Source organism: Grampus griseus (assembly GCF_964374135.1).
Source record: "Grampus griseus genome assembly, chromosome: 7".
NCBI classification, from domain to species: Eukaryota; Metazoa; Chordata; class Mammalia; order Artiodactyla; family Delphinidae; genus Grampus; species Grampus griseus.
This window is the reverse complement of record NC_139001.1, coordinates 11,276,113-11,289,881: the sequence shown is the minus strand read 5'-3', so window position 1 is coordinate 11,289,881 and position 13,769 is coordinate 11,276,113. Positions and strand designations below refer to the sequence as shown.

Here is a 13,769-nt window from a genome sequence, read left to right as displayed (position 1 = left end):
AAATTGAACAACTTCTGGCCTCAAGTTTGGAAAAATGTAACTACCGTAACTTGTTCTTTTACATACAATGTATTATCCTGTCAGTAAGTAGAGAGTCATGTGTGCACAGCACTGACCTCAGTAGTAAGCGGTTATAGCAGATGCACCACAAGCCCTGCTCTTAAGGAATTGACATTAATGGAGGAGGAGGGAAATAAGGCTTATTAAAGAAGTAGAGGATTATAAAAATAATTTTATGAAGGAGAAGGAATTTGAGATATATGCCCAAGAACAGGGAGAGAGTGTTTCAGATGGTGGATGCAGTAAAAAAAGTATAAAGATTCCAAAGTGAGATTGAACATGGGAATGGAAGTGAGAAATAAAAAACAATGAGCTTTGTAGATGATTAGGTGCATGTTGTATGTGTGTGGGGGGGTGGGTGTATAACGTGCATTTGTAAGTTTAGGTACCGGGGTGGAGATGGCATGTCCCCAAAAGCCACCTCACCACAAGTGGCCCATCGGCTTTAGGCATTTAATCAAGGCTGCAGTTTCCACAAGACCAAAATTGCAAAGAACTAACTTGCCAGCTATTTCAGCTGATTGTGCTACTGCCAACCATCCTTTCTTGTGCCCTCTGAAATGAGAGGCTCACGTCTCTGTTCATGACCCTGTAGCAAACTGGGGTCATCTCTCACCCATTTCCAGGCTAATGAAGATTATATGCACTGTCATTGACTTGTTCAGTCAAATACAGTGAGCTGTCGTGTTTATTTTACTTGTGTTTTAATTTTGTGGCTCTTGGCAGTTTGACATTCATTTAGTAAGTGTTGAGTCTTGGCTAAAAGCTGAGTACTAAAGATAGGATTAATTCATTCAACAAAATATTCGTAGTGGCCCTACTTTGTATCGGGCACGGTACTTGGTACTGACTCTCCCGGGAGTGAATAAAAGAAAAATATCCCTGTACCCATGCAGCTTATGGTCTTATGGGGGAGAGTGAAATTTAAGGAACAAGTACACATTAAAATGCTGTTGCCATTGTGATCAGTACTGTTAAGTCAGCAGTCCCCAACCTTTTTGGCACCAGGGACCGGTTTCGTGGAAGACGTTTTTTCCACGGGGTAGTGGGGGATTGTTCAGGTGGAAATGAGAGCGACGGGGAGCGGCGGATGCTGAAGCTCCGCTCGCGCGCCCACTGCCCTCCTTCTGTGCGGCCCGGGTCCTAACAGGCCGTGGACCGCTACCGGTCCACAGCCCGGGGGTTGGGGACCCCTGCTGTAAATGAAAGAACGCTAAAGGAGAGAGTAAAGGGAAGCCTGCCTTCCATTAGGCTGTTAGGGAAAGCCTCAGAAAAAGTGATACTTGTGCTGAAGTCTGAAAGATGAAGAGGATTTAGCCAGAGCTTAGACAGGTGGGAGTGAGAGGTGGGAGCTGGGCAGAGAAGAGGCCTTGCTGAGGACCTGAAGAAGGAAAGAGCTAATGAATAAATGGATGAGAAGGACATGGTCCCTGTTCTCTTAAATTGTGTTAAAGTGATGGATTTATGAACAAAAATATTTACGTTACATTGTGACAGGTATGATAATCGTGGTTTGGGTAAGTGCTAACTTAGTTTGTTGAAATCATGCACTCTGGGAAGGCTTTTTCAAATAGTAGATTTTTAAGCTAGACCTTAAGGATAAATAGGTATTTATAGGAGTATAGGAAGAAGGTCTTTATACAGTAAATGGGTTCAGAAAAAAATGCCTATAAGTTCTTGATGTTACTGATTGGGGGGAGGGGGACAGCTATAATATATGTATTGTAAATTATTTCTAAAATCTTAAGCCCAGTGAATATAAATAATTGAAAAAAAAGCAGGAATGATCATATTCAGAAAATTGTAGATTTTGAGTTTTGTCTATTTTATAACATTTTAATATGGTAAATATGCTGTTTCGTTATCCTGTCTTAAAGTGTGGCATATATATAAGCCAGATTTCGAAAGACTGATTTTATTTCCCTAGATATTTATTGTTTTTTTAATTATTGCGAAAAATGCGAACATAGGAAAATTGAAGAGTGTAATGAATTGCCATATGCCTGTCACCTAAACGTAACATTTTTCAGTTGCTTCATTTTTTAACTGAAATGTCTTAAAAACATGGCATTTTCCCCCAAACACATAAATATGCATTTCTGAAAAATAAGGACATTTTCCTACATAACCATAAAACCATCATCAGGCATAAAAAAACTAACAGTAAGCCCTTAATATTACCTAAACCAGTCCTTGTGCAGGTTCCCCCAGTTATCCCCAACGAGGTTCACGTAATCTATTTGGTTGAATCATGTCTGTCTCTTTGCTCTCTTAATCTAGAATAGTTCCCTCCACCCATCCAACCTTTTATTTTTCTTATACTACATTTTCTTGTTGAAAACAGGGGACCATTGACTGTTTACTGTCCCACCTTTTGAATTTGTCTGAATAATGTCCTCTTTCCCTGGATTTTCTGTAAGCTGAATTAGGTCTAAAAACTTGATTGTATTTAGATTACTGTTCACACTTGAATAACTCAGGGGTTAGGGGCGCCAGCTTTCCACGCAGTCAGAAATCCACATGTAACTTTTGGTTGGGCCTCCATATGCTGGGTTTCTCTGTATCCAGGACTCTGCACCCACAGATTCAACCAACTGCAGATCGTGTAGTACTCTAGTATTTATTTACTCTTGGAAGAAATCTGCATTATAAGTGGACCTGCACAGTTCAAACCTGTGTTGTTCAAGGGTCAACTGTATATATTTAACCTTTTTGAAGTATAAAGAAATGCAATAAAAAGGTCCCATACTTTGGCTTCCAGTATAACTTCTGTTCCTGCTTACCCTCCTCCTTCCCTCCCTTCCTTTCTCCACATATGAGAACATAGTTAGAAAATCCGAATAGTACAGAAAGACACAAAACAAATTGAAAGCTTCTCTCCACTTTTCCCCAAAGTCAACCACTGATGATATTTTTCTTTCCATATGAAAATGTGCATTTACCAACATGCTTCAGTGTGGAAGCTTGACTTGTTTTTTAAGTACATCAAAGGTGACTTGAAAAACAACCTTTGGATTAAACTGACTCATCCACAGCTTTCTAGATAATGTTCCATTATTGAATTTCTAAAAGCATGTCTTTTAAATGTCATTCTAAAATGGTTCAAACTAGTATTTCCATTTTTTTATTATTAAACTACACAATTCGGTTTCTTCGCTTAGAGACTCCTCCACACAGACAGCCAAGGAAGCCGATGAGTATCTGACTGAGCCCAAACAGGGTCTCAAGAATGCCCACAAGCAGTAGACCTAAAAATACTGAGAAATGGATAATCCTATGCTTGTTTTCCATAGAATTGAAGTGTAAGCTGTATGTTCTCCAGTTACTGACTGTTGTGTTGTTGTTGGAGGGATTATTGAAATCCGTAGGAGAAACACAAGAGTCGTCAAAGAACCACTGCAGATTGAAGGATTCTGGATGAATGGCACTGGACAAAATGAAAGAAATGATAAAGATAAGATATTCAGGAATACCACTGACCGTCTAAAGAATGCAGCATTGTGCCTAGAAAAGGACATGTATGGTAAAACAGAAAGTGCTTTTGAAACATCGTGCCCAGAAACTATAGCTAAGATGAGGGTTTCTGAGCATGTGCCGTTGTACTCTTAACAGTTGTAAAACGTTGACATCGTATATCCCATCACTCAACAAGCATCTACAGAGGATCTACTCTTAGGTTGAACTGTATGAAATTTTCTATGTCAGAAAGGGTTGAATATTAAGTTTCCTGTGGTCGCACCTATTCATGCAGGCACTCTTCTACTGGCTAAAGAAACTAAAACAAGCTCCCCCGTTCAAGGAGCTCAGTTCTTAGTGCAAAACTGGTGTGTTGCGTCTGTTCTTAAATCCGATGTACAATGTTTACTCACAAAAGGCATTTCAAATATGTCTGGTTAAAACCTTGTTGTAACAAGGTATGGAGAATGAGAAACTTTTAGCCCTAACACATCTGTCCTGACATGATTTATCTTTGGTTTTCTACAGTAGGACTAAGTGTTCTTAGAGAGTTTGCATTTCTGCATACCAGCAACTGATGTGCAGCCTGGGAAGAACAACAGCATGTCAGCACGTGGAATATGAGTATGCTCATTGCAGTTTGCAGCGAGCGTAGGGTCACTCTTCTGTAATTGTTTACTCTCCGTAACTGTCTGTCTCCCCAACTAGAGTGGGAATACCTTGATGCTGTGACCTCCAGCTTGGCCTGGCCCCTGGTACATGGTGAGTAGCCATGCGCTGAGGACTGAATGTGTATAGCATGTGTGGTTGAAATCTCTAATTTTCTACTCCAGCTCTACTAGTAAAGGGAGTTTCTTTGGATTTTGATCCACAACAGCTGTGGTATGCAAATTTTGAGAGATTTTTCTTTTTTAATGCAGCGAGATAAGGAAAAAGGGAAAAAAAATTTTTCATGTAACTACAAAAGTGAATTCTAGTTATTTTCCATACTGGACAATATATAGGTAACGAATGAATTAGGTTGTTCTTTTCTTCCAGTTTTACAAATTATGCCTAGATTCAGGCCCAGAACCATCTTACAAGACTGAAATGAGCCATTTCCATGCAACTCTTCAGCATTATTTGTTACTCTGTGAGTTAAACTTTTGATTCATTGTCATGCTGACTGTGTTTCTATTATGTTTGCATGATTCCATTGGCTGCTGCTTTGTTTCTTTCTTAAGGCTTATAGGTAAGCCTCTAGATTTTTTTTTTACTTATTGTGTTTTTATTCAGTTTATCAAATTATAAAGGTAATATATGCTTAGGGCTTACAATTTTTTAAAATATTTATTTATTTATTTTGGCTGCGCCAGGTCTTAGCTGCAGTGCACAGGATCTTCCTTGTGGCACGCGGGATCTTTAGTTGCGGCATGCAGACTTCTTAGTTGGGACATGCATGAGGGATCTAGTTCCCCGACCAGGGATCAAACCCGGGCCCCCAGCCTTGGGAGCACAGAATCTTACCCACTGGACCACCAGGGAAGTCCCAGGGTCTACAGATTAAATTAGATCAGAAGTGGAGAAAGTCAGTGCTCCCTTCCTTCCCCCAGGGCATCCTCCATTACCATTCTCCAAAGATGAAAGTTAAGTTTTTGGTGTATATTTCCAGAACTTTTTAATATACATGCACATATGCAGCTGTAGATTTTTAAAGGACAAGGATAATCCATCTAAGTCAACTACTCCTTTTAGACGAGACCATACCCAAAGCACTCTGAATGCAGTGATTCCTCCATTTCTCTGCGATTGGGCCAATTGGGATTAATGTGCTAAATACCTAAGAATCTGTCCCACGCCAGATAACATGGCACTGGGTCAGCACCACACTATCCTAACCTAACTAGCTGCAGCTGTGTAAGACGGCAAAAGGTTACTCACGTTAAGTTTTCAAATGACAATTCACAACTGGAAGTTCTGTTGCCTTGAGAGTTACAAATGAGAGGGCCCTCCGCGAGAGCCTGGATGGACACCGTCAGGCAGTATGCAGCTCCAGTGACTGTGATCACGTTCAGAAGTGATGAAAGAAACATCTGAAAAATAAAGTAGGCACATTTGCACATGTTGTTACATGTTGCCTGTCTGTTTCTAGTTTCAGCAGCACATGCAGTCTTTATCATCAGCTGCTGCCATTCTGCTGACACCTTACAGTCCTAGATCTTAAGATCACAGTTTGATTAGGTGTGACTTACACAAGAAGGTAGAGGGCAGAGTGCCTGCCATTTCATTAGACTTGCTAAAAGATCATTGGTCTTGCCACTGTTTCTGAAAAACCTGAACTCTTATGCTCTACGTGAACCTTGTCCATTTCAACGGACCACTACAGTGTGTCAGGAACAAAGATAGACTGTAAATAACTAGCAAAGTAACTATAATCCTATATGAATACCAAATGTCAGGAAAAGGTAATTTAAAAAATAAATAAACCAAACTCATGGCTATAAATATGTACCCTTTTAAACAGTGGCTCTCACCCCTGGGAGCACATGAGAATCACACAAGGTGCTTTTGAAAGATACTAATGCAGAATCTCAGGGGGACCACCAGGCATTGGTATTTTTAAGATTTTCCGCAGGTGATTCTAATGTTCCCATCAGGCTGAGAACCATTGCTTTAAAACCTCAAGCTCAGTCAGGAATATTTACTGTGATTTCTTATTTATTGATCTACCTGCTTCCTTAAAGAATTATGAGAGCCCTCAGTGTTACTTCGTAACAATGTTCATGGCATAAAAAGTATGATGACTGGGAATTTTGGAGTCTGATGGATTTGGATACAAACCTACCTAATAGCTGTGCTACACTGGCAGGTTATATGCTTTCTCTGAGGATCAATTTCTCAGTAAAACAGATCATAAAACGTATGGGTTTTCAGAAAAATAAGACAGCGTATTTGAAAATGTTCTGAGTATAGTGAGAGAAGGTTAATAAATATTAATTTCCTTTACTTTTAACATAGTTACAATTTTATACATGCCAAATGTTTGAAAAAATAAGTGTTGTCTCCTTTAACTTAACTGGATAAGGACAATTAACATTCTGCTCCTAGTAAACCAGTCTTTCACATGCATAAGAGAACTGAGGATACTTTTTCCCTAAGTATTTTATACACACCACAAAAGTAACAAGTATTTGAGTATTATGAAATTGATTACAGCCCTGAGTGCAGACATAAATCTCCTTTCTTTGAAAACTTTTAGACTGAAACCGAAGATTGAGGAGAGGTCTGAAAGCTCGCTCCAAAACCAAATTTTTATGGGAAAACAAAAAGACAAACTTCACACTTTCAGCATTATCATATAAATTATTCTAAATAACGTGTTTCTAGGACCAGCCCTGCCACTGGAGCCACACGGTGATTCAGGAGATGCTGACGCCTCGGCGGCTTTGCTGAGATGCCGGTAACTGCTTATGCACCAGACCAGCTGTGCTGTGCTCACCCCGGTTTTGTTATTGCAGCATGCTCTTTTCCTCGCTGCTAAAGACATCGTTGTTGCTGGAATGACCTGGAAATTACATCAACAGGAACAAAGAATATTATTACTTCTCATCAGTTGATAAAGCAATAATCTTCACTTTCTACTTGCCAGCAGTTGTGGGAAGCCAAGAGGCTTAAGAGAATAAAAAGGAGATGTGACAATGTCCTTGATCTTGTGACCCTTAACGATCCCCATTTGGACCATAAAGATTAAAAAGGGGGAAAGGATGGGGGATTTCAGTATAGCAATTTAAAACTTCCATCTACATTTTTACTTTGAGTCATTAGAGAGACTTGGATTTTAAATAAAGTTATTTATTCATTATTTTGGAGGAATGTTTCTGAAGGAATGGCTGCATCATCCAAAATTCACTTTTTTTTTTTTTTTACTATAATCTGCAACCACTTACCCAATTTCCCCAAAATAGTGTGAATTAATCTGGCAAGGATTCAGAAAGGAACTCGATGGTTTTGTCTGCCTGGTAGTTGGGAGCTAAGAATTCTGTCACTACCCTTCTCCCACTTCCCTAACTTTCCTCTCACTCCCAGGGTCACCACCAGCTCAGTAGTTCCCCAAACTTATGATTTGAGAATTACTTTTAGTTCTACATTCTCCTTTCTACTCCTGTATCCATGTTATGGAATGATCTCACTTCACACTGATGTTTAGAAATCTTGTATTACATTCTGTGTCAAGGGAACACACATTGCTGGGGAAAGCTGTAAGAAATGATGCCATGTTCACAGGCCTTAGGTTAAAATTTCTACTAATAACTAGTCAGCAGCTATAACTAGAAATTCTTCATGAAAGAAGTTTTGTATCATTGAAGGGTTGAATGTCGATTACTTCCTTACACTTAAGATATTTTAGCCATAAGTTTTTTGCCGTCTCAGCACAGCTGCCCTTGAGTAGTTCTCTCTCTCTCCTTCCACTCTTGTTTTCTAACATTTTACTGAGTTCTAACAACATACCAGGCACTGTTATAGGTGCTATACGTGTTTTAGTTCATTCACAGCCTCGTAAAAATCCTATGAGGTAGGGCTTCCCTGGTGGCGCAGTGGTTGAGAGTCTGCCTGCCAATGCAGGGGACACGGGTTCGTGCCCCGATCCGGGAAGATCCCACGTGCCGCCTAGCGGCTGGGCCCGTGAGCCATGGCCGCTGAGCCTGAGTGTCCGGAGCCTGTGCTCCGCAACGGGAGGGGCCCCAGCAGTGAGAGGCCCGCGTACCACAAAAAAAAATCCTATGAGGTAGGTGCCAATTATCCCCATTTTACTGGGTCGGAAAACTGAGGCACAGGAAGCTTGAGTAACTTGCCTAAGAAAGTGGAAGAGTTGGGAGTCACAGTTGCGCATTAGGGTTCCAGAGCCCAGACTCAACCACTATTCCAGTCACACTGGCCGATTCTAGCAATTCTCTGTTCCTCCTTAGAGCTTGCACCTTCTCATCTTCCCCACCACCATCACCCCCTCACTCATCTCATTGTCCTCCTCCTAATTGCTCCTTCCCCAATCCATTTTTCCAAGACCATGTCCACCTTTGTCCTTTCAGAGCAGGTCTCGGATTGAACAGCCTTACAAGGCAGCTTTCCTGACAGACTTCACCCCACTCTGACCATGTGCTGACTCCGTGTCACGTATGGAAAACACTGTATTGTTATCAAGCTTTGCTTGCATACTGCCTTGACCACCAACACTCTTATAATTCAAAGGGCACGTGTACGTATGGCAGCCTAGCCATTCAAGGCATAGCTGAGAGCCCAGAAGAAAAGGGAAAATAAATGTATGTACCCAAATAGCTGTCAGTGTTCATGGGCTAAATTTCTTTTGTTGTACTTAGAAGTGATACTGCCTTCTGAGCTTAAGGAACAAATCATTTAGAACAGGAACTGGCAAACTGGCCCACTGCCTCTTTTTTATAAACTTTTATGAAAACAGACATGCCCATTCGCTTACTTATTATCCATGCTGCTTTGGCGCACCAGCAGTAGAGTTGAATTATTGTGAGAGAGACTGGCTCACAGAGGCTAAAATATTCACTACCTGGCTTTTCGCAGAAAAAAACGTGTTAACCCCTGATTTAGAAAATTAATCTGTTAAAAGAAAGAGCAACATTAAATTATAATTAAAATGGATAAATCATTCCATTTTCCTTATTGATGTAAATTAAACTCTGCTAACTTTCTTGAAGGTTAATTTATTTCAGAGATGCTGAAAGAGATACTTTCATAGTTCGCTTCTCTTGCAAAGGAATTTTATAAAGTAATAATAGCTTATCATGTATGAATCCTCACCTGGTTGACTTCATGGCATGTTGACACATCTTTGTTACATCATTATGGGTAACTTGATAACTCTGTATTTCAAGCATTTTGCTTATTCAGAGCTTTGGAAATTAGAGGGGCTCTTTATAGGATGAACATTAAAATGTGAAAGTGTGTGTGTGTGTATGTGACTGAATTATAAGTCTTCCAGATAATCTCCTGCACAAGTAAGTAATCTTGAGAATAATCTTTCTCTTCAATTCCTAAGCACATTTGAATGCATGAGTTTTTGTGAAACTTTCTTGATAGTCGTTTGTTTTTATAAAGAAGTAGCACTGTTTATTTTTCCTTACAGAAATCCATATTTTCATCCAGTTTTAGAAATAAGGCATATGATTTCATCAGTGAAGTACAGAAGAGCTTTAGACCATTACAACTCTAATAGAATTCAAACTTTCAGGGTTCCTCTAAGTACTTGAACATGCAAGTAACAAAACAGTGGCTCATTATATAAAATCTATTTTGAAAATTTTTGTTAGACATAATATTTTCTAATGTAACGTTCAACAATTTCTTCTCTGTTAAGATTTTAATAATTGGTGAATTATTACACAATAAGTGAACTCAGTAAATAGGCATGATTAAGATTAGGCTTACAATTAATCTATAAAATAAAATGGTCTTTATTTTTTAGAGGAAACATTTCAAGGAAACGTTTCAAGTCGTTTTTTCAGGACTTGGAAAAAGAATGTGTATGGATTTTTCCATTTAGCAGATAATAGGTGAAGGTAATTACGTAACATTTTTACTCTTAGTTATGGTTTCAAAGATGACAAGGTTCACCTCTGTTTTGGGTAAATCATAAAACCATAAAATGACTGTATTTTATGGAGTAATCGATAATGAATTCCATAGTTTTTATTATTGACTACTTCCTGCAAAATTCCCTGTTTTTGAAACAATACTAATTTAAAATGCTACAGATTAGAAAGATTTCAAGAACTATGACAAAAGTGCTTATCACGACAGTGATTTCTTCATTAACTTTTCTGTGTATTTACAAGTATATTGAGAGTTCAATGTTTTGAACTAAGTCAGTATTTTGATAGATGTAAAGGACACAATTCCCTTTGAAAAAAGATATTCTTCCACATTCTATATATAGCCAAGGATCAAGAAAATAACCTTTCTATCACCCACTTATTTGCTTGTGAGCCTAGTCTAGAGTTTGAGGCTCTAGCTATAAAATGTCTATTGAACTTTTCAAAGGGTTGTGTGATACTTTGAAGATATTCCACAATACCGAGTAATAGTAAGAGCCTGGCGTGATACCAGCACATTGTTAATATTTATTGAGGTGATAAAGCAAACTTAATCCTGGAACAAGAAAAGTCCAGGGCTTCCCTGGTGGCGCAGTGGTTGAGAGTCCGCCTGCTGATGCAGGGGACACGGGTTCATGCCCCGGGCCGGAGCCTGTGCTCCGCAACAGGAGAGACCACAACAGTGAGAGGCCTGCGTACTGCAAAAAAAAAGTCCAGGGCTTCCCTGGTGGCGCGGTGGTTGGGAGTCCGCCTGCCGATGCAGGGGACACGGGTTCGTGCCCCGGTCCGGGAGGATCCCACATGCCGCGGAGCGGCTGGGCCCGTGAGCCATGGCCGCTGAGCCTGTGCGTCCGGAGCCTGTGCTCCGCGGCGGGAGGGGCCGCAACGGTGAGAGGCCCACATACCGAAAAAAAAAAAAGTCCAGATTCTCTGAAACGATTTCATATTTATATAATTTTTCTATGCTTTAGTTTCCTGGTCACTTAAGTTTATGGGTTAAGTTATAGATCTTGTCTTTCCCCTTTGTCAGCCTGAGACAGGTGATGAGGATTATGTTGCTAATACTGGTGGAAAACAGAGCTTTGGAGTCAGATAAATCTGGAATTGGGTTTCACACCTACTATGTGACCTTGTTAACATTCTTAACCTTCTGTTTGCTGGTCTGTTAAAATACAAATGTTAATAACTACTCAGCCAAGTTATTATAGCATTTGAATAAGATAGTGTAATGTATGAACCCAGTGGTTAGCACTTAACAGTGGTCTCTCTTTCATATATAATGACCTACAAGTGTTTTCATGTTAAGTCTGGAGATAAGACTAGAATAAGACTAGAAGCAATAACTGATCATCATTGTAACACACATACACACACACACATACATCCAAGCAAAGGCGCATTTCTCTGGCATTAACGAGACCACAAGTGGGTGTTATAGCACCCAAGTGGTATCACAAAAACAAGGCTCTTGAATGCTGAATTTTCAAACTTCAATTACATCCCCGTTTGACTGATACGGAAACAAAATCACAGGATAAATGATTTGCTAACAGTAGTATATTGGAGAATATACAACCAGAATATCTCAATATCCTGTCATGTCTGAAAACAGGATTTATTGCTCTACACCATGGGTACCACCCAGGCCTGCTGAATCAGAGTTCCCAGAAGGTCTGTGAATCTGCACGTATTACAAGTGCCTCGGGTGACTTATGACCAGGTACCTTGGGGAGTTCTATCTTACACTGCTCTGCTACGGACTTCAACAAAGATAGCCCTATTAAAAATGATCGAACATTAAACAAGCACCATGATGTACGGGTTGTAAAAGATCTGAATCAAAACATCCCTGAGGTCAGAAAGCCAGGGTTTCAAGTCCCCAACCTCTTGGGCCAACTCCCCTCGGTGCAGGCAATGCCATGTTCGTGCCTCACAATCATCATCCAGGAGACTCATCGGGCATGGAATGTTCTTGCCCTTCCTATTGAGCACTTCTCGCTTTTGCCGTATTCCCTGTGAATACTCAGAGCTGGTTTTGGCAAAGGAAAGCTGAGGGAATAAATTCAAAAAGTCCCGAACACTAACTATGAAGCTTGGAAGAGCAGCCTTATATGCGAAGAAGTATGATACATAATTACCCAACAAATTTTTTTTTTTTTTTTGCGGTACGCAGGCCTCTCACTGCTGTGGCATCTCCCGTTGTGGAGCACAGGCTCCGGACGCGCAAGCTCAGCAGCTATGGCTCACGGGCCCAGCCGCTCCGCGGCATGTGGGATCTTCCTGGACCGGGGCACGAACCCATGTCCCCTGCATCGGCAGGCGGACTCTCAACCACTGCGCTACCAGGGAAGCCCAATTTTTATCAATATCTTATTTTTTGCCCAAGCTCCCTAGCCTGTACCACAGTTCATTTAAATTGTTGTTCTTCACTGACGCCAATATAAATTAATACCGTACTCACTGATCCTCACTATATCCTAAGCCAAGACATAGCTCACGGCAAGGCTGCAAGATGGTCTTTAGACCGTGTTCAGTAAAATAGCTCCAAATCAAGTCAAATAAATTTCACTCACCATCAGACCTGCTCCAATAATCCCAGGGAACAACCATTCAAAGCAAGAGATGGGGTTTTTAAAAGTTTGGTCTTCCTCCACTAAGTTGACAATTAGAGGTATTGCATTGAGAGTTACTCCAAACAGAAGTAGAACCAGCAGGCTGAATCCATTGCAGGCTGTCCATCCTTCACAGCAGGTCATGGTCACCCCCTGGTTCGAGGAGAAACCCTGTCAGGGTGGCTGTTTTTGTGGCACTGTCTTGCCTTTTATCCTGAGCTTTCTAGTTAAAGCTCAGCACTTACCAAAAAAAAAAAAAAATTACAGAAATGAGTTCAGAGTCCAGTAGGGCAGGACATTATTATGAGGAGTATTGCAGGAAGTGAGGACGATTTTACGTTACCATGGGGTGGGGAAGGTAGGTGGGAAAAAAATCTGTGGTTGCTACTAGGTAAATTTATACATGAAAATCAGCAGATAAGAAAAATGGGTTTAAAATACACCCTTCTAACATATTTTACATTATACCAGTATGCCATATAAAAAGTAAAAACAAGAATATCCAGTTAATATAAACTATTTTTCTTGTTGTATTGATATTATTACCAGCTATGGAAGATCCTTATTTTGAAATGGTTCAACAAGAAAATGAATATATATGAGATTGGGAGAAAACATTTTCTCTACTGCCAATGTTCTTGATTAGTCAAAATGTTAGGGTTCAGTTTCAGGCTGTATGCTCACACACACAAAACAGGCTTTCTACTTCTTGGTCTCTACCCTATGAAGACTGACTGCTGGTCCTGTGTCTGTTTACTGTGAGATGCCTCTATATTCTCATAATAAATTATCCCCCTATTAGTACTTTAAGTGGGCTTCTTTTTTTTTTTGAAAACAAAGCCAAAGTTACTAAAACCAAGGATAGAAAAGTATACAAATAACTTGCCATACTAAAATAGCAAAAGGAGTCAAGAAAACGGAAGGATTCTATCAAGATGGGCAAAGAAGCAGGATTCCTCTCGGCTTTGGAAGATGGCTAGAATTTGACACAAAAAGATGGTCAGAAAGGTATTTCATGTACCACTGCCAGTTGCAGAAAACC

At 40.2% G+C, this 13,769-nt stretch overlaps 2 protein-coding genes across 2 annotated transcripts in view; one reads left to right on the top strand and one right to left on the bottom strand.

Moving 5' to 3' along the window:
- The window catches only part of MFF (mitochondrial fission factor), a 44,120-nt gene extending 36,849 nt beyond the window's left edge, over window positions 1-7,271 (top strand). The window contains exon 13 of the mRNA XM_082658796.1: window positions 6,883-7,271. The gene's annotated coding sequence lies outside the window, so the exon portion shown is untranslated. The remainder of the gene's footprint in view (window positions 1-6,882) is intronic.
- Window positions 3,196-12,871, bottom strand: TM4SF20 (transmembrane 4 L six family member 20; the record flags this gene model as incomplete). Its single annotated transcript, XM_082657970.1, has 4 exons — window positions 3,196-3,487; window positions 5,437-5,588; window positions 6,995-7,060; window positions 12,689-12,871. 4 exons carry the CDS (start codon window positions 12,869-12,871, stop codon window positions 3,196-3,198), a joined length of 693 nt encoding a protein of 230 aa, XP_082514096.1.
- Between the last annotated feature and the right edge of the window lie 898 nt (window positions 12,872-13,769).